This window comes from Narcine bancroftii, chromosome 1, assembly GCF_036971445.1.
Source record: "Narcine bancroftii isolate sNarBan1 chromosome 1, sNarBan1.hap1, whole genome shotgun sequence".
NCBI lineage: Eukaryota > Metazoa > Chordata > Chondrichthyes > Torpediniformes > Narcinidae > Narcine > Narcine bancroftii.
The window spans coordinates 413,549,746-413,571,000 of NC_091469.1; the positions used below are offsets into that span (position 1 = coordinate 413,549,746).

Here is a 21,255-nt window from a genome sequence, read left to right on the forward strand (position 1 = left end):
TTGTGGAGTCAAATATAATTGATGTAAAAATTGTATTGAACTACATCTTACATTTATAAGTTTGATCATATTCTTCTTACACAACTCTATCCAATTAAAATTGGTTTATATGTATGTTTGCACTGTGATGCTGCCACAAAATACTGAATTTCAAGACTCGTACATGACAATAAATTCTGATTCTGTCCCCTTCTTCCTTTTTATCTGATAAAAACCCAAGCCTGTTGAAAAATACAGAAGCCAAAAAGTGAAGCTATTCTCCTCTCCATGAAGCATAAATTTTGACCCTCAACTGCAATTCTCATTTCAACCTACCAAATAGCTGCTTATCCTTGCTCTCTTTTCCACCCCAACTTATTAGACAGCAATTACACTACCTACCTCATTCCCCGTTTGCTGAAGCCTTTATCCAAGATCCATTTACTCCAATCATCATTCACTGTTACTTCTCATTTTCATTACTGATTCTATTTTGACATCCAAATTAAAATTAAATCATGTGGTTCTCTAAATGCGCTTAATGCTAATTATCATTAGTTTATTTCAAATACAACTTGTTTTTGACCTGAAATATTTAGAATGCATTGTACAATTTTTCTGGATTTATTATGTATTGACTTTTTTGAAAACATTTTTCAGTGCTGGACCAAAAGGTGATAACGTCTATGAATGGAGGTCAACAATCCTGGGACCTCCTGGGTCAGTATACGAAGGTGGTGTGTTCTTCCTTGACATCGTGTTTTCAGCAGAATATCCTTTTAAGCCACCCAAGGTAAGGAGACTTTATAATGATACTTCATACATTTGGCTTCTGTTTATAAATTCACAGATCATTTGGTGTATCTGTTTGCTGTAATAGTTTAAAATTGATTTGTTTGTTTTGGAAAGCTGTGATATTGAGAGCCACTCTTTAGATGTTTGAAATGTGATTCATAAATGGTGAGATTTCTGCTGTTGCAAAATTGGCACTGTATTTTATACTGACTAGAAAGAATGATGCATTTTAGGCAATATAAGAATATTTGGGACTAGCCACATTTACATCAATTGCCTTGCCAAGGATCTATAATTCCCTCCAAGGAGGTTATGAAATGTGCCTTTGACATTACTGTGTTTCTCAGTACTTCTCTTCAGAGAATTTCAAGGTCTCAGAAACTGATGTAGTATTCACATTTGTCATTTGAAAGCTGGGTTTAATATTTACATTTCCTCTTCTCTCCCTCTGTTCCCTCAATCATTCTACATGGCGCATTATTTTGCGTTCTTTGAACTGTCCTTGCTCAGAAAAATTCGTCAACCTTGTCAGAAGAATAAATGTAGCTTTTGTCAGAATTGTAAGGAAAGGGTTAATAATCAACTAGTATTAATTTTGAAAAAGATTTTCAATTTTTAAAAACTTTGCCATTTTAAGGTCTGTTTGGCTTTGTTTCAGATTCAGTTCAGTTATACCACTCATTTGTGAGTGCAAGATTACTAATCCTGTGATTAATCTTGTAATAACTGCCTGAAGAAGGAACTGTCAGAGAACAATTTTTTTTCTTGAGGTTTCTTCTTCCTGTTGAAAAGGTGCTGACCTAAACTCAGGAACAGTGCAGTGAACATTAGGTGTCTTAGTACTATAGCCAAATTTAATTTAATAGATCCCCACCAACAGTATTGCTTTTGTAAAGTGGTCCTTTTTTTTCCCCCATCCCCACCTTTTACATAATTGCACTTTCAGTCCTGTTGAATCTTGGTCAGAAATGAACCTTGATTTTTCTCTCTATCTCTTCCTTTTCCTGTCTTTCTTCACCCTAAACTGCTATTCCATAATGAAGCACAAGATTTTGATATTTTCCCCACAATGTAACCTGGGATCACTGAGCACAATAGGTGTGATTGTGAATACAGTGTGAACCTTCTTGAAATGTACTAAACAGTACTATGTCAGTTTAACCAATTCATTTGATTTTCACTGAATTTCATTTCTTCTCGATAATGACTTTATGTGCACAGTTACGGTTTCCAAATAGCCTTAATATTTATTTTCTCTTCCTTTGCACCCTGTCCAGATATTACCGTTTCACCTGATTCCAAATAATGTGATTTTTGTGCAAAGAGTAAAAAGCAGAAAAATTTTCCTGATTCCAAATGCTGCCAGTCAGTTTAAATATTGAATGGATGGCACACAGTATTTGATTGCACTTGATTTTTTTTTGTCGTTGACTTGCAAATGAATAGTTTCTAAATGGTTTTGAATTGCTGCCATGAAGGATTGTGCTTAAGCATGATGGAGAGCAACAACATTTTAAATGTTTGAAGTTGCACTTCAGATAAACATCAGTAAAAACAGACATTCTTTCTGGCTGAAAATTTACATTGTGTGAAGTCAATCTCATTTGATTTGACTTTTTTGTCAAGTTAAAATAAAACTAGAGCTAAGAGAAATAGTTTGTTGATGAAAATACTCGTTGAGCTTATAAAGCATCATCATGAATGATAACTTCTCTACCTCCTGCTCCAATCCTGCTGTTGAAATCCCCTTTAATATGCTGTGGCTCAAGATTGTAGAGAATTAGTCTAGCAGTTGGGGTTAAGGTCTGCAAATGTATCAACAGTGAAGATAGGTGGGCTGATGTTTTTGGTGGAATTGCTTTTATTGGCAGTTTCACACCAGGATGTAATGCAGATAACAATATCTGCTTTGGAGAAAAATGACAGCAAGATTTATTTGAAATTAAAGCCACAAGAGGTTTTTTTCCTCTGCAGATTTTATAAAACGAGACAGTAATTGAAATGCCTAATTCTCCAATAAAGTTAGAAATTTTAGTTTAAAACTCTTTTGTCCACTTGGCTTTTACCTGCCATTTCATAAAAATCAAAAAGGGTAATTCTAACAAGATGAAATCTATAGTATTGTCAAATTTATCCCAGCTATTGAATCCACTTTTTATTTTTGTTGTTCTTGTGGATGGAATGTTGTCAGAAGGTTAACAGTACATTTTTTTTTAAAAGTAATGTCAGAATTACTGGAGGGCACTGGCCTTTGAATTTGGTATGCGATTTGAAACAATGTGGTAAATTTAAGGAATCCTCAAATCTGAGAAATCAGTACAAAAGGATACGATTTGGTGGCCATGACAGAACATGGTTCCAGGGTGTCAATGGTTGGGAATTAAAGAAAATAAGGGAGGTGGAGTAGCATCTTCATCAAGGATGAGATGAGGGTGGTCGTGAGAGACAATGCAAAATCAAAGGAGCAGAATGTTGAATACATCTAGATAGACATCAGGAAAGCAAATACAAAAGATCATTGGTGAGAGTGATCTGTAAGCCACTAAAAAATAACATTACAGTGGCACAGGCAATAAACTTGGAAATATTAATGCATGTAAGAATGCAAACAGTTGTCATGGGAAAATTTAACTTCTGCATAGATTGAGCAATCAGGTGGTCAAGGTATTCTGTCGGAGGACTTTCTTAACAATTCTTAAACCTATGAAATATTGCTGTGCAATGAGAAAAAAATTATCTTGTAGTTCGGGATCCTTTTGTGAAGACTGATCACAGAATGATTGAATTTCTCATACTAATGGAAGGAGTAATAGTTCAGTCTAAAACCAGTCAACAATGTATTACGTCTAAGTAAGCGTTGACCGAAAAATTGGCTAGTGTAGACTGGGACCATGGGCGGGCTACTGTATATGGTGGATCAGAGGAAGATTTTTCAATGCCTAACAAAAATATATTCCAGTTAAAATCAAGAGCAGTCAATGTGGGAAGACCCAGCCTTGGATAACCAAGAAAATAAAGGAAAACATCAAACTAAAAGCTCACGCTTACAAAATCACAAGAGTAGCAAATAGTAAAAGTCTTCATAACTGTAAAGAACAAAAAAGGGTGGCTGAAGTGATAATTCACCAAAATTATCTTGGTCATGGGGAGGTGCAAGTATATTGGAAAACAGCAAATGTCACACCACCATTTAGAAAAAGACAGTAGGCAAAAGGCAGGTAACTATAGGCCAGCTGGCTTAACTTCTGTAGTCAGGGGGAAATGCTTGAAGCTATTATTTAAAAAAGAAATAGCAATATCTAGATAGAAATTGTTCTTGGGCAGATGTAGCAAAAAGTAAGGTCATTTTGATAAATCTTCTGAAGTTCTTTGAAAATATAACAAGTGCAGTGCATTGAGGGGACCAGGTGGCTATTGTGTACATGGATTTTCAGGTGTTTAATAATGGGCTGCACAAAAGACATCCATAGGGTTAAGATACATGGGAGTGGGAGTAAATACATGCTTCAAGAATTGGTTAACCAACAGGAGAGAGCGCTGGAATAAATGGTAATTTCTCTGGTTGGTGGTCTGTGATAAATGGAGTGCTGTAAGGGTTAGTGCTGGGCTTGCCACTTTTCACTATATACATAAACGATTTGGAAAAGGGACCAACGTATCAAAGCACATTTCCCAGAGACAATGGATCAATTTCAATTTGCTTTCAAATGGAACCGTTGCACCGACAATGCTGTCCCTCCACCCAATCCTGACCCACCTGGAGAACAACACCTTATATGCCAAGCTTCTGTTCATTAACTTCAGCTTGGTGTTTAATTCCGTCACACCCCAGAGACTGGTGGAAAAGCTGTCCTCACTGGGACTCAACACCCCTCTTTGTAACTGGATTATGGACTTCCAAATAGAAAGACAGAAGTTGACAAAGTTCAGGTTCGCAACAGTACGTTGAGCACTGTCTTGCTGAGCACTGCAACACCTCAGGACTGTGTGCTCAGTCTGCTCCTGTTCACGATACTGACCCATGACTGCAATGCCAGATCTAGCACCAACAGTCACTGTTTGCTGATGACACAACTGCAGTTGGCCTTCTCTATTCTAAGAGTCACACTATAGAGAAGAGGTGGAAAATCTTGTGAAATAGTGCGAGGGTAAATAGCGCCTTTGGAAGACTACACAAAAGAGTTTGGAAAAACAACCAACTGAAAAACCTCACAAAGATAAGCGTATACAGAGCCGTTGTCATACCCACACTCCTGTTCGGCTCCGAATCATGGGTCCTCTACCGGCACCACCTACGGCTCCTAGAACGCTTCCACCAGCGTTGTCTCCGCTCCATCCTCAACATCCATTGGAGCGCTTTCATCCCTAACGTCGAAGTACTCGAGATGGCAGAGGTCGACAGCATCGAGTCCACGCTGCTGAAGATCCAGCTGCGCTGGATGGGTCACGTCTCCAGAATGGAGGACCATCGCCTTCCCAAGATCGTGTTATATGGCGAGCTCTCCACTGGCCACCGTGACAGAGGTGCACCAAAGAAAAGGTACAAGGACTGCCTAAAGAAATCTCTTGGTGCCTGCCACATTGACCACCGCCAGTGGGCTGATAACACCTCAAACCGTGCATCTTGGCGCCTCACAGTTTGGCGGGCAGCAACCTCCTTTGAAGAAGACCGCAGAGCCCACCTCACTGACAAAAGGCAAAGGAGGAAAAACCCAACACCCAACCCCAACCAACCAATTTTCCCCTGCAACCGCTGCAACCGTGTCTGCCTGTCCCGCATCGGACTTGTCAGCCACAAACGAGCCTGCAGCTGACGTGGTCTTTTTTACCCCCTCCATAAATCTTCGTCCACGAAGCCAAGCCAAAGAGAAGAGAACAACCCAAGTCTCAATGTGGACAAAATGAAGGAGATGATTAAGGATTTCAGGAGGACCAGGAACAACCACCCTCCACTACACATTAATAGCTTGGTAGTGGAGAGCACCAAGTTCCACTGAGTCTACTTAAGAAGTGACCTGTCCTGGATACATAACATCTCCTCACTTGTCAGGAAGGTGCACTTCCTTAGAAGACTCAGGCTGGTGACTACCAGCCACCATTCTGTCAACTTTCTGTAGGAGTTCTCTAGAGAGTGTCTGAGCTGGCTGCATCACAGTGTGGTACGGGGGTTGCTGGAGAGAATCAAATTGTTGGTCAAAACACAGGGCCACAAAAGTGGCAGAATGGATCGCTAGGGCACTTCGCTCTCTCTCCCCCCCCCCCATGTAATTTAACAGGATTGTTGTTTAAAGATGGCTTGCAAAATCAGGAGGACCCCTACCACCCCGCACAGAGCATCTTCCCGCAACTCGCATTGGGAAATGGGTATAGAAGTATCAGAGCCAGAACCACCAGGGTGAGGAACAGCTTCTCTTCCCACAGGCAGTGGGAATGCTGAATGACTTTTGAACTGCTAAAACAATTCTCTGTGACTCCACTATTTATTAACAATATTTATTTTAATATATGTATGTATGTTTTGCACTGTTCTGCACCAGAGAACACTGTTTCATCATGTTATACTGGTACAATCGGATGATAAATGAACTTGAACAGGAATGCAGAGAGTCTATATAGATAGTTTGAATGGGCTAGGGTCTGGTAAATGGAGTACAATGTTGAAAAATAAGAGATCATCCTCTTTGGAAGGAAAAATATAAGATTATTTAAATGATGAAAAATTGCACCATGCTATTGTGCAGAGGGACATGGGAGTGCTGATGAATGTCTTGCAATGGCAAGAGGTAACCAAGAGGGCAAAAGGAATGTTTGCCTTCATTGCTTTTCAGGATGAATTTAAGAATGGTGAGATTCTGCTACAACTGTACAGGATACTGGTGAGGCTGCACTTATGCAGTTCTAGTCTTCTCAATTGAAAAAAAGTATATGGTACTGGCTTTACAGGAGGGACTGAAGAAATTCACCAAGTTGATCTGAGATGAGGAGTTAGCCTATTAGCCAGATTTTTTTCATTGTCGGGGGATTATGGGATAAAGGTGGACAGGTGGAGCGGAGTCCACAGCCAGATCAGTCTTGATCTTATTAAATGGCAGAGCAGGTTCAATGGGCCAGATGGCCTGCTTGTGACCCTACTGCACTTCTTATGTTCTTGATGGAGAATGTGTCCAGATTTGTACATATAAATCAATATAATGGTTTCCTAAAGGTAGTGTATGGATGCACTAATTAAAACTGCCTATATTATTCTTTACAAAGCTACACATTTTCTTGGAAATAAAACTTGGATAAATATTTGCATAAATAAACATTTGATTTGCATTGCTCCACATCCATTTTGCTCCATTAATATTTGGCTTCTGAAATGAATGGATAGTGATGTGAATGAAAAAGTCTCATTGCAGTGCTTTTGGAGCATAATAAGCCATTAATTTTTTTTTAACTTTTAAAAAAAAATTGCTTTATATTATTGACATACAAAAATCCAGCAAGGAAATAAGAAGGAAAGAAGAGAAAAGCTTAATAGATGATTAGATCATGAAAATGAATTAGAATTGATAATTCTGAAACAAAATACGATGAAATTATGACTTGCAAAGTAAAATAATGGTGCTTTCTTCTATATATATATTTTTAAAATTGGCTGATTTGGGTCACAATATGTTACAATGTGATTAACTACAGTAGAATCCCCATTATCCAGCATCTACAGGGATCGTGGCTATCAGATATGCAAATTTTCTGGTTGACTGAGACTCTTCCAATGCCTAACTAAAACACCTGCATTAAGAATACAGGTTTAAAATACAAAGGAAAATTTAAATTAATTTGGGGGGAAAAAATCAGTATTGCAGTCTTTAATTATGTAAAGTTCATTTTAATCAGGTAATTCCCGTTACTTACAAAATTATAATTACAAACCCGTTTGCTGGGGGTTTAGCAGTTTTGTGCTAACCATGCCAGAGTAGTAATTAACCCACCCTCCCTCCAAGTTTACAGATAAAGCCTTACTAATATACTTAATACTGATTTTTTTAAAATACTTACTAGGCAGAGATAGGGAGACATGCCTGAGAGTCGCCCCGCGGTAAGTGGCATTGGATAGTTCTTCGTCCTGAGCGTCATCATTTCATTCCAATACAACTTTATTCAAATATTTGCTGTGGGCAAGGTGCTCCACTGGCTGTATGTTTGCTCCAATTTTCACCAAGGGGTTGTGTATTTCTTCGGAGAACATTTACATGAACACCTTCCTTGCACTGACAACCTGACTCACCTCCACTCAACTGTCCCGATCAGGCATCTTCATTACGCTGACAACGTGACTCACCTCCATACAAGTGATGACAGTGAAAAGAATGCACGTGTGTTGAGGGGGATTGCTTGTTCAACAGGGAAAACCTACGCATGTCCAATGAAGGCTCAGTGCTTCCTCTTCCCCCCCCCCCCAAAACCTGGTCCATCTGCCCAGTCTTTTTCACTCAAATTATTTATATATTTGTTTTTTTCTCTGCCATTTGCTAGAGTTTTTGGTTGATTTAATTCCAAATAACGAGGATTCTACTGCATATGTATTCACAGTTTGTGTGAATAGTTCTGTGTGCAATAAAATCATAAAGTGTGATTCATAGGTCTATTTTTGATTCATGACCATGATCCTAACCATAGTTCAAAACTTCATGCAGATAAATATCTTCTATATGAATTCCTGCTTGTTATATAACCACAGTCAACTCAGTCATTTATAATTAAAAGCCCATACACACTCCTCTGCATGAGTATGTTTCTGGAGAATAATTTTGGCACATTCATCAAAGTTTGCCTTTTTTTAAGAATCCATGTTAATTTTTAATATAATTGACAGGTTACTTTCCGAACAAGAATCTATCATTGCAATATCAACAGCCAAGGCGTGATCTGTCTGGATATCCTGAAGGATAACTGGAGCCCAGCACTGACTATCTCTAAGGTTCTTCTGTCAATTTGTTCACTTCTAACAGACTGCAACCCTGGTAAGAGGATTTGTACTCTAATCTTATTTGATTTGGTTGGTTCCAAACATTGACTTATTGCGAGTATCAAATTGTTATTCCACTATGGGGTGAAAACAGAAGAAAGGTGGAAGATGCAGTCATTTTAAACTTGGGTGCATAGGAACTACTACTTACAGATGTAGATGAATCTCTGAAATTCTCTACCCTAGAAGGTTTTAGAGACCAGATCACTGAAAATATTGAAGAAGTAGATAAATCTTTGAAATATCTGGAAACAGAGAGCTCTTGAAAAATGGCAGAGAAAAGGAGATAATGCCTAGGTCGTATCAGCTACTGTCACATTAAATGGTGGTCTGGCTTGAGGGGCCACATGATCTAGTCCTACTTTTATGTTGTGCTGTTTGGAAAAGGTCAACAGTGGGAATCTGTGCACATCAGTGAATGGTTTGAGGTCCATGGACAAATTTTGGATAAAAGACTTAAGGGAAGGGGATAGTGGTGTGAAGGAAAAAAAATGTGGCTTGGATAATTAAAAATCGGGAATTCATGATCAAATCAGCAAATACCAGAAGACCTCTTTTTAAGGCTAGTAGAGGAAAGTTTAATGTCAGAGGTAAAAAAAAATTCTTACTCAGAGTGGTGAGTGCGTGGATATCTGGGGGTGATATTGAAGGTTGCGACAATGTTCTTGGATAGACTCTTGGATGTAAAAAAAAGTTATGATGATGAGATAGGGAAGGATTAGATTGTTGTAGAGTTGGGATTACATAGAAAGCATAACATCATTGGTTGAAGGGCCTGCACTGTGTTGTAATGTTCTTTGTAATGTATGATCATAGAAAAACAATGAATCAGCTTTCAAAATGGAATTACATAGCCCCTTAACACAAAGAAATTTGAGAAAATTATTAATTTGGCAAACTATGGGAAAGGTGTGCTTCTAATGAAGCACTTGATGGGCTTAATAGCCTCTTTGTACTATAATAGGTTAATTAATTTATTCTGTGACTAAAGATAAGGGCCTTTTAGAGTTGATCCTTCCACGCAATCAATTCTACCAGTGTGCACTGCATCTATATTGAGGGGAAGGTTCTTAATCTCCAAAGCCTATCAAGAAAAAAAAAGATTTGGAGAATAAGAATCTCAGAGAGCAATGGATTGGGGCAGATTGTCTCAGCAAGTCAGGGCGACTGGTATGCAAGTTCATAACTGATCTCTTGCACAGGAGATCTTGCTCATTCTTTATCAAAATGAGGATTATTCTGTGTGGACAAAATAAAGTCAGAGTTCCTTTATTGATTCAAGGTATCGGCAACGGCAGACATCAGAGTAGCATATGTGCATTGATACAGGGGTGTACGTGACAAAGAGACTCAGTTCAAAAAAAATGAAATGGAACTAAATATGCAGTTTGATAAATGTAATGTCTAATGGGCAAGATCATAAATTATCAATATGTCCCAATATCAGCATATCTGATAATGTTGAGTTTCAAAAAAAATAGGGAATATGGTGGGAAGGAATGATGTGTGAATTTGCATCATTAATGGGATGAGTAGTATTTAGAGGCAAGCGGCTATTGGGAACTTTGTGGGTGGAATTAAGAAATAGAGAAAGATTCATTAATACACCGGTGGGAGTTGCAATATAATCACACCTCTAGCAGCTGTGAAATGTATAAATGAAGAAATTAGTCCAAGGTGAAGCAAAGGCATCAATCATCCTTACGACGGATTATTTTAACTTGCACGTAGATTGGAGTGATATCTTAGTTTCTGGTGAGTTTTCTGCAACAATATTAGAACCGGTTTTGGGAATGAGATGGGTTCAGTTAAAATCTTGCATTGTGAGCTTCACTTTTCAGTGATCACAGTAATACAATATTAAGTCAATGTTCAAAAGGGGGAAATGCAGTGCAGTTGCTAAGCATCAAGATTTGGACATGTTTCCCATGTGATAATACAAGGTGTATATTCTGCAGTTATTCTGAGCAAAGCTGTTGAAACAGGATGAAGGCATAGCGGTTAGCACAATGCCGTTATAGTGCCAGCGACAGGGTTCAAGTCCTGTGCTGTCTGTAAAGAATTTGTACATTCTCTCTGTCTGCGTGTGTTTTCCCGGGGGCTCCGTTTTCATTCCACCGTTCTGGGGGTGTCGGGTAATTGGGCGGCACAGGCTTATGGGCCAAAAGGGTCTGTTATCTTGCTGTCTAAAATTTTTTAATTTAAATTATTTTAAAATTAAATTAAAATTAATTAAATTCAGAGCAGGCCCGTTTTGAAGACACTAGTCCCTATTTTTGTGCGAGCTTGTCCCAATCCAGTGATATTTCTCTGCTGCCACTTCCCTCATTCCACACCTTCCTGCACTTCAATTGATAATATTATCATGCATTTGCTCACCCACACAACCCCCCCCCCCCCCCCCAAGTCTGACTACTGTTCTTCTGCTATCTGTTTTGATCTCCATTCCACTGAACTTCACAGGATTCATAATTGCAGAAGGGAGAGGATGAATCCTAACTTCCCTGGACCCTTGTCTCTCTTACCAGAAAGACCCTGAACCCAAGAGAATCCAAACAAATTTGACTGTACAAGGTTTGTTCAGTTGTGCACGTGCCTTGGGAATCTATTAATTTCCCAGCAGTGAGCCCATGAACAGTGTTAAATGGCCTATCACGGGCCATCTGATTAACATGTCTTTGGAAGCATCAGCTTGTTTATCAGTATGCATACCTCTAAGGACCAAGGACTCTATTTGCCAGTAAATAGAACAGCTAAGGAATGGCATATAATGGAGCGAGGGGAAAAAACATTACAGAAAGCAAAAATTAACCTTGGATCCTAGTAAATGGGAGAAATACAACATGCAGGGAGGGGAAAGGTGGAACATTAAGAACCAATGCTTTTTCCATAGTTGCAACAGGAAAGAGGAGTTGATCAGGAGCAAAGTGGGGACCCTAAAAACAAAAGATGAAGCTTGAAAGGAACCTAAAACAATGGAAACACTGAATTACTCTGAAGGAGTGTTAACAGTCAAGGAAGAGAACAGCATCCTAGACAGTCCAAAAATATTAAACTGGGGACAGAAATCTGTCAAAATGAACAAAGTTGCAGTGATGTACAGCATTAAATAATGGTACACAAGCAGGATCAAGGCTTTCAATAAAAGCAGTAGGTGAGGATATGGCAGTTTCTCTGACATAATGTTCAAATTCCTGCTTGGGCACCATTCCATTCTTTTGCTTCGTTAAGCAACTCTTCCATTTAATGGTGGTGTCAGCTAGTAGAACTGCCACAGACCTGAGTTCACGCATGACCTCAAGTGCTGCTGTCTGTGTGGAGTTTACACCTCCTCTTGTGTCCTTGTAGGTTTTCTTGGGTGCTCCAGATTCCTCCCACATGGGTCAGTAAGTCAGTTGCCATTGCAAATTTCCCTTATTTGGTGAATAATTGGTAGAATTATTTGGGGTGGGGCGGGGTTGAAAAGAAAATGAGAAAACTAAAAATTGGGTTTTTTTTAATGTAGGATTAGTATAAATGAGTGATTGATGTTGACTCATTTGACAGAAAGGCCTGTTTTCATGCTGAATTTCTTCATCTATCCAGTAAGGATAGAAACTGGGGAATTATCGACTGGTTTAGCATTAACATTGTTCTTGTGGAAATTCCTAGTCTTCATTTAGTTGGGATTGGCTGAACATAGTCTGTTTTAGGCAATCAGGGGAAGTTGGCCTGCATTTTAGTGGGGTATGTCATCCCTGATGAACTAATTAAATTCTGTGAAGAAGCAACTAAAGGAGTATCATATTTATCTGGTATAAATCGATCATTTCTGTGGAAAAGCTGTTGTAGGTTTTACAATTCTCTGAAAAAGGAAAGACTCGTGGGACTTCTGTCTGGATTTCTCATTGGCATTTATTACCTCTGACGTTCAATTGATTATGATATTGGTCATGTCTGTGGATTATGTGACTGAAAGTTGCTGCTTCATGGATAGAATGTTGAAGACATTCCGCTGAGAACAAAAAAAATTTGTTTGAATGGCAACATTAGCATTGCAGTTAGCGCAATGTAACTACAGTGCTAGCAACCCAAGTTTGAACCTGCTGCTGCATGTAAGTTTATAACATTCTCCACACAACTTCTTGAGTTTCCTCTGAATGCTCGGGTTTCCTCCCATATTTCTAAGACGTACTGGGGTTAGGAGATTGATTGATCCCACGGGTGGTGTGTGCTCTTGGGGCAAAAGGGCCTGTTACTGTGCTGTATCTACTGTATAAATTAAGTCATGCCCTATCCCATTGCAAAGTACTAACCAATGTTTCATGTTTCATTGCAGCGGATCCTTTGGTTGGGAGCATAGCCACACAGTACATGACGAACAGGGCTGAACATGACAGAATAGCAAGACAGTGGACCAAGAAATATGCCACATAAACTGGATGGTCATCTGTTCTACCGACATTATTCTCTGATGGAAATGAGCAACTGCTCATTGGATTGAAAAGGGGCAGGGGTTGGGGGTGAAGGGGTGGGGGAGGGGAATGGGAGAAGCATTCCTACTACAGGTTTTAAATGCAACAGTCTTTTATTTGCATAAGTCTAGTCAGAACTCTCGATGAGCTTTGTTATTGTAGCTTAAACAATAAACTATTGATATGAATAGATAGGAAATTCACATGGAAATGTTTGAAGATTATGATATGATGGGTCATGCAAGACCCAGATTTGTTACTGAAACATTAAGTGATACCTCTTTTACTAAGTTTTACTTGTTTGTGTTCACTGTGTCTGGTCAGTTTGAAAATGCTTGCCAATCAAAAAGCATGAGTTAAAACTGAATGGAAATGTAAAGATAGGGACGTCTAGCATTTTTAAGACCCCAATAGAATAATGGCTCAGTAATATGGAATTACCTTCATTCAGGGAATAAGAAATGGATTTGAAGAATACTTGCAGTTTTAGGGAACAAGTTTTAATTTGCAGTAAGCAAAAGAAAAATCCAAAATTCTTTCAAGTAAGTTTTGCCGTATTTAAAATTAATGTCTCAACAGTTATGAAATAGAACAGTTTTGTTTTAATTTAATTTTATACAGCTTCAGCGTTGTTAAAATTTACAAAATGTAACCTTAAGACAAATAGATTAAGGGCTCTGAAGTCCATGATGGTTTCCAATTCTACAAATGTTTGTTGTGAAGCACAGTTTATGTCAATGATCATGCTGTAGTCCACTGAAAATAATCTATTAAAATATGTATGGCTGCTTATTTGATGCAGAGAGTTTGCAAAAAGCAAAGCTGCATCAGAATATAATTTGTTTTTAAAAGACTTGAGAATGAGTTATTAGTTATTGAAATCCTTCAAGTTTTGTCATTTATTGTTATAACTCTATTGGCCCCGTTCACAATACAAAATTAAAGAATGTTGACATCTACCAAAGTTGTACAGCCACTGGTCTATAACCGCTGTAACCGCTGACCTTTTATATGGGGTAATTTAGGTTGCCAGATTGTCGGAAATCACTTGTATTTAAAAACACTGATCGTGAAATGTTATTTAATGAGCAAAAGTTTCATAATCTAAAACCTTGCATTTGTTCCATAGATTTGGCTGATCCTGCTACTTTTGTGTGTGTTCAGAATTTATAAAAGGCATTTTGGAGGTACTGCTGTGACAGGACCTTTATTTTGGATAATTATGTATCCTGTGTACATTGAAGCTAACACAGAACTAATTAATACTTTTGGGCTTCTGCAACTTGTAGGACTCCAAGTACAGGTTGTTTTTTTCCCTCTATTTCATGCTTAGTATTAATGTGCATATCCCAAAACTGATTAAATGAGTTTATGATTCTGATTTAGAAATGAGCTTTAAGATGTATGCTGGTAAATAGTGTGCTACTGCCTGAGCAATGAAACAGTATTTTTGCCTTCCCCTTCCCACCGTCCCATCCTTTAATTAGCTGTTCTCTGACTATAACTGTATAATTAGTTGAGTTGAAATGCCACCCCTTGTGTTCTATCTTTTCTTCTGGTTATTCCATCAACTGAGTACGTATAAATGAAGCAACAGGTGCATCCCCATATCATGCAAACAAGAAGGAAACAGACTCTATTTGAATTTTTGCTGTGTTGGTGAATCTCAGTGGGAGATTGACTGGAAACCTTAGTATCCCATTAGACAGACAGGCAAAATCAACCAGGTTCGCACAGCTGTTTGCTATTTTGCAAACCTTATGTTGAAGTGTTCGTGTGCAGACATTGGATACTATTAGTTGTGATAGTAACGTTTGAAGCTTGGATGAGGTACCACAAGCTATTGGTAAACTTTACATCATATCAAGAATTTAAAGAAAAAATACAATTTTTCAGAACTTGTTGTGCATTAGCTTTTTCATATGTCGGTAGATCAGGGCCATATTTTCATAGAGGAAAAAAAAATCAAAAGTTATCATGAAAAACAAGTTACCCGAATTTAAAAGAAACAGAAAACTTTTACAGTAATATTCAATATTTTAAGTTCCAGGCACAAACTTAACACCTAAATGGTTAGTTTTGTTATCAGGAACATTTATTCCTTTGGTACCTTGACTGGAAATCTGCTTTTGATAATTTTTTCTCAATAAACTGCAATGCAAAGGGAAATAAAAATCAACTTTCCAATCTAACCTATTTTTACTTGTCCATCCATATGACTTTTTTTGTTGTATACATCTTGTAGTAAATCCTTCATGAAGTCAAAACAGCAAACTTTAATGGAGCTTTTCACTAATCCCTCCTTGAATCTAGTCCTGCTGGTGTTAGCTGAATATTTCCCAGGTATTGAAGTCATCCTCAGTTGACAATGTTATTTTCAGCCTGGGGGCATTTGGAATTCCACGCACAAAAGGCCAGAAGAAACTCAGCAGTAAAAGAATATCCAGTGTCAAGTGGATTTAGTTAAATCCTCTGATGGCAGAAAGCATGCATTTATTTTTTTCCACTTCCAGATGTTTCATTTCAGACCACTTTCTGTTTCATGAATTTACATCTTTTGCTGTGTGTGTATGTTTTGATTTTCAATTTAGAAGGTTAATTTTGAATTTCTGTGGCAGCACAACTCATCTTAATCTGAGCCCTGCATTTCATTTCATTTTGGATGGTGGGAATTGTCAGGTTTTAACATAGCATGTGGGCCCAAAATAATGTCACGTCACGTGTTGCAAAGCAAATCTTATTGGGTCCATTGTTGTAAATCCAAGTTGTCTTTAATCAGTGACCTGGTTGATAATGATCTGAAAAGAATTAATTATCGAGCATTATAGTGTTAATGTTTTGAAGCTAATGAGAACAATCTTGAATTCTATTCCCTCTTGGCACTTTGTATTATCTCAATTGTGCATCCTGTTTAAATTTCTTGGTTAATTAGAGAGAACATTCAAAGCTATAATAAAAACTATGCATGAAACACTAAACACATCAAAGACCTGAAATGCTTTTCTTTCCACAGATGCTGTTTGACAAGCTGAGTGTTTTTTGGCATTTTTATGTAAGATTGCTAACATCTATTTTTAATTTATATTTATTATTCATATATTCTTATTTCTGTTCATTTCCTTTTAAGTACCCATTAAATTTGGAAGATTATTTTCCTCTCATTCAAAACCAAAAACGGGCAGCCAGGCAACAATCATGGAGAAAGATTCTAATGAAAGATCAGTAACCTGAAAAGTTGGCCTTGCTTCTCTTGTTCTCCTTGGGTGTTGCCTGATCATACGTTTTCCCATCTTCATCCATGTACTCTACTTATTTCCCCTTTTGAATGCCACTAGCCAAGAATATAACCTTTTCAATGCCACTAGCCAAGATTATAACATTTTCAACGCCACTAGCCAAGATTATAACCTTTTCAACGCCACTAGCCAAGAATATAACCTTTTCAACGACACTAGCCAAGAATATAACCTTTTCAACGCCACTAGCCAAGAATATAACCTTTTCAACGCCACTAGCCAAGATTATAACCTTTTCAACGCCACTAGCCAAGATTATAACCTTTTCAATGCCACTAGCCAAGATTATAACCTTTTCAACGCCACTAGCCAAGATTATAACCTTTTCAACGCCACTAGCCAAGATTATAACCTTTTCAACGCCACTAGCCAAGATTATAACCTTTTCAACGCCACTAGCCAAGATTATAACCTTTTCAACGCCACTAGCCAAGATTATAACCTTTTCAACGCCACTAGCCAAGATTATAACCTTTTCAACGCCACTAGCCAAGATTATAACCTTTTCAACGCCACTAGCCAAGATTATAACCTTTTCAACGCCACTAGCCAAGATTATAACCTTTTCAACGCCACTAGCCAAGATTATAACCTTTTCAACGCCACTAGCCAAGAAAACCTATATGAGCAACAATTGCTCTTCATACTGCAGGAGTGATACCAGGCAAGGCATGGACAGTAGAGTTTGAGGCCACGGTCTCAGAAAAAGAAAGCAACCATTTAAGATTAAGATCAGACCTTTGTCACTCAGCATTTATAAATCACGTGAAAATGCTAGCCCAGGGAGCTGTGAATGCTTATTTGAAGAATATATTTGGGAGTGAGGATAGATTTTTGGGCACTTAAGGAAATTAAAAATAGTATGTAAGTGGAGCTAATATGTAGTTCATGAATTTGTTGAGAGGTGTAAGGAAAGCTTGTAGGATTATATGACTTGCTCTTATGTTATGACTGCTGGAGCTGGCTGTCTATCATCTCATTGTGTTGACAAGACCCATGGAACCAAAAAGTTAAATTTGGTGTTATTCCAAATGATCTGATTTAAAGACAAATCACCAACAGAATAAATTTCATTTTCTTTTAACCTGATAGCCTCTCTGGTTATGGTTTTCAATTTTTTTCCCCCATTTAAAAATGGAGGCCTGTGAAGAATTAAGATGTAAAACCTGGGGTTTGCCTGAGGTTTGATAGATGAAATAGCAATAGAAGGAAGCAAAGTGAATTGAAAGGTTAATCTATAATAAGTCATAAACGTGTGTCCTAACTCTATTGTTTCATCTGTGAAATGCTGCAACAAATTGGCCTTAATTATTCAAACCAACTTGTGGTAATGAGAAGGGACAGGAGCACAATGCAATTTTTACTGAAGGAATAGACCTATTGAATATTCTCTAGTAAACCCCTTTGAATAGTGACAGCAAGAATGAGCCCGATTTGTCTTTGTAGCCAGTGGAAAGCCTTTCAGGAATGAAACACAAACCACACTGTACGCAGTATGGAAGCTGCTCTAATTGCCACATCATTTGAAGGAACCGCCACAGGACATTGATAGCTCGGTAATGTTAAGTGTTGACAGTGTTATGGAAAGTGATCGTTTGTGTGGCTTAACTGTATCTGTTTATTAAAATTGTAATTTGTCTTACTGCCAAAAGCCTTTTATTGAAAGATTTACTGATCACTGCAGCATCAGTGAACAGCCTTGCTCTTGACCTGGAGATAAACATGATTGACAAAGCAGCTGGAAATGCATTTCTGAGATGCAGACCTGGTCTAAGATGATTCTCCTCCAGCAACCTCTTTTGTGTGAGATATTTTTCCAGCCACTGGACTGTTTCCTGTCCCTCTTTCCCATTGCCTTAACATTTATTATTTATTTATTTTTTTAATCACTGGAAACCTTTGACATAAAGGAAACATTTTGAGCAAATGACAAACAGTCTTACTCAATCTTTCAACATTTTGGCTGTGGCCCTGATGTACAACTTTGTGAAAAGTGTGAGTGTACAATTCCATTGAGGTGTGGAACAATTATGTGAGATGGTCTAAATTGAAGCCATCTTTTACTTTATTGGAAGCCATGAACTGATCATGTTCATCAGAGTGTTTTGACATTTCAAGGTTTTTTGTAAGGGTCTTTTATCAGTTGCTGGATTATTAGCTTTGGCTGTTGTTCAAATCATAGCTTGTTCCAAGGGAGTTGGTTTAATTAACCAACAGAGACTAGAATTATTGTTGCTACAATCCTTATGCCATTATAGCCTTGAAATTATGTCTACATGCAGATATGGGACAATGGGCAGGTTGCCTCTTGAAACAGATCTTAAAGGAAGAAACCAGAGATTTAGCAAGACAAATTGCTGGAGGAGCCAGCCTCTCGGCAGAGAGCCCAATGAAGAGGGGTCTTCCCAATCTCAGCATTAGGGAAGCTGGATATTTCATGCTTTCTATGCATCAATCGAATGAACCCACTCCTGCAGTGATGTTTCTTTTTGTAAAACCTTCCCAGCAGCAAAGTGGTAATCCCATTTTTTTTTAAACTGCAAGTTTACAAGAAGTAAGCTGAACATTCTTGAAAACAGTGAAAGTCTCCCTCACCAAGGGAACATGCAGACTTTTTAAATTTAAAAAGGAAGAAAAATCTTAAAATTTGGGGGGGGGAAACTGGCATATAATCTGACTGTTACAAGTCATGCTGCGTGGAAACATCAACTTCTTACAGCTATGTTTTAACACCGACCTTCAGTATAATGTGCACGTGAGATCTCCGACTGTTAAAATTAACTTCTCAGAATGTACTGTTTTAAGTTCTATACCACATTAAAATTTTAATAAATCATGAGGTCATTATTTTTGTTGATGAAAATATGAGGAAGCACCCAACTAAACATGTTTCTGACAAATGGGTCCTGTATCTGCGTGTTAAAGTGTTTGCCACAGCAAAGAAACACAAGTGGTAACTGCATGGTCTAATTTCTCGTGATCTGCTCAGCAGGTAAGTTGAGTTCAATGATACATTGAGATCCTCCCAGAACTATATAATCCATTTTGGCCCTAGAGGAAACTCAACAGTAAGAAGAATTAAGAAACTTAAAAACTGCAGACACTTGAATGTTGAGCAAACAATGAGAAATTGGGATACAGTGGGTCAGGCAACATCCATGGAGAGATATGATCAGTTAATGTTTCAGATCAATACCCTTTATTGACACTTCAACAAAATATCCAAAGGGAATCGCAGGGTAGAAAATGAATGAATATTCAATTACGACTTAAGTAATTGTAGAAGGGATGACTGAGATATTGGTCAAAGTAGATGATCTGATGTGGGGGTGGGGGGGGTGGTGAGATGGATTGCAGAGTTTTACAACCACAACAAAAAAATAAATAAATTTGTGGTGTAGAGGACTTCAAAACCTGAAGTACTCTTTGAAATGAATTTTCTGAGTACTGTAGGCAGTGCTGCCACCATCTATCTGTGTGGTCATTGATCTGCTATTGTTTTGTTCATTCTGTGGTAAATGTTAAGGCCAGACTGAGGCTGCGTTTCAAGCAGGAATTCTTGCATGGACTTTGGCCTCACAGTATGTTTTAACAATTGTGGGGGGTGGGGGGGGGGCAATTAAAGATGAAGCTGTCTTTATGGATAATTTTTGAGATTATATCACACCTAAAGATGAATGGGTTCATGAAAAAATTAATGGTGAGCAGCCTCATTAGAATACAGAGGACATGAATCTCATGAATTAGTTGAGTATGTGGAGAATAGACCTAAACCCAGAAATGATTTATGGGTGGAGCTGCTTTTGGGGAAATAATGTTTGAGGTTTCCTCATTAGATTAAGGAAAGGAACAGAGGCAGCAAACACAGCTGACAGGATCATTCAGCGGCAAAGAAGTCGTTTCAAATTCAGAACATTAATTGAAAAATAAACCATAAGGCTCTTTCACCCAGTTCTGTCCAACAATGCATGTGGGCATGGCCTTGATTCTGCCTTCCTTCATATTCTCTGATTCCTTTGTAATCCAATCATTTAAATAGAATTGTTCCTTGGTATTTTAAAAAAAAGACTTACTTTCAAACTGGCCAATCCCCAAAACATCAACATAATGTGACTTTTGCATGCTTCTGTGGCAGTACGCCATTCGGCAGGCAAACCGACCCACTTATCACTGCACGTGGTGGGGCAGCTGGCCAAAATGGTGCTGTTATATAACCATATACAGTACAGAAAAGGCCAGTTTGGCCCTACTAGTCCATGCTGGAACAAATAACCACCCTCCTACTCCCACTGACCAGCACCTGGTCCATACCCCTCCAATCCTCTCCCCTCCATGTAATTATCCAGTCTTTCCTTAAATGTAAATAACGTCCTTGCTTCAACCACCTCTGCCGGAAGCTTATTCCACATCCCAACCACCCTTTGCGTGAAGAAATTTCCCCTCATGTTCCCCTTATAATTTTTCCCCTACAATCTCAAACCATGGCCTCTGGTTTGAATACCTCCCACTCTTAATTGAAAAAGCCTATCCACGTTGACTCTCTCTGTCCCTTTTAAAATCTTGGAACACCTCCATCAAATCCCCCCTCAATCGGTGACCAAAACTGCACACAGTATTCCAAACTTGGCCTCACCAATGATTTGTACAATTTCATCATAACATCCCAACTCTTGAATTCAATACTCCGATTTATGAAGGCCAACATTCCAAATGCCTT

General features: G+C 38.3%; 1 protein-coding gene across 5 annotated transcripts in view; it reads left to right on the forward strand.

Annotated features, from left to right (window-relative positions):
- The window catches only part of LOC138751551 (ubiquitin-conjugating enzyme E2 E1), an 81,735-nt gene extending 62,361 nt beyond the window's left edge, over nt 1–19,374 (forward strand). For all 5 annotated transcript variants that reach the window (XM_069913971.1, XM_069913970.1, XM_069913969.1 and 2 more), the window contains 3 exons: nt 640–772; nt 8,636–8,783; nt 13,107–19,374. In XM_069913971.1, the coding sequence (XP_069770072.1) occupies nt 640–772; nt 8,636–8,783; nt 13,107–13,204 (379 nt within the window). In that variant the 3' untranslated portion in view covers nt 13,205–19,374. The remainder of the gene's footprint in view (nt 1–639; nt 773–8,635; nt 8,784–13,106) is intronic.
- Nucleotides 19,375–21,255: the final 1,881 nt, after the last annotated feature.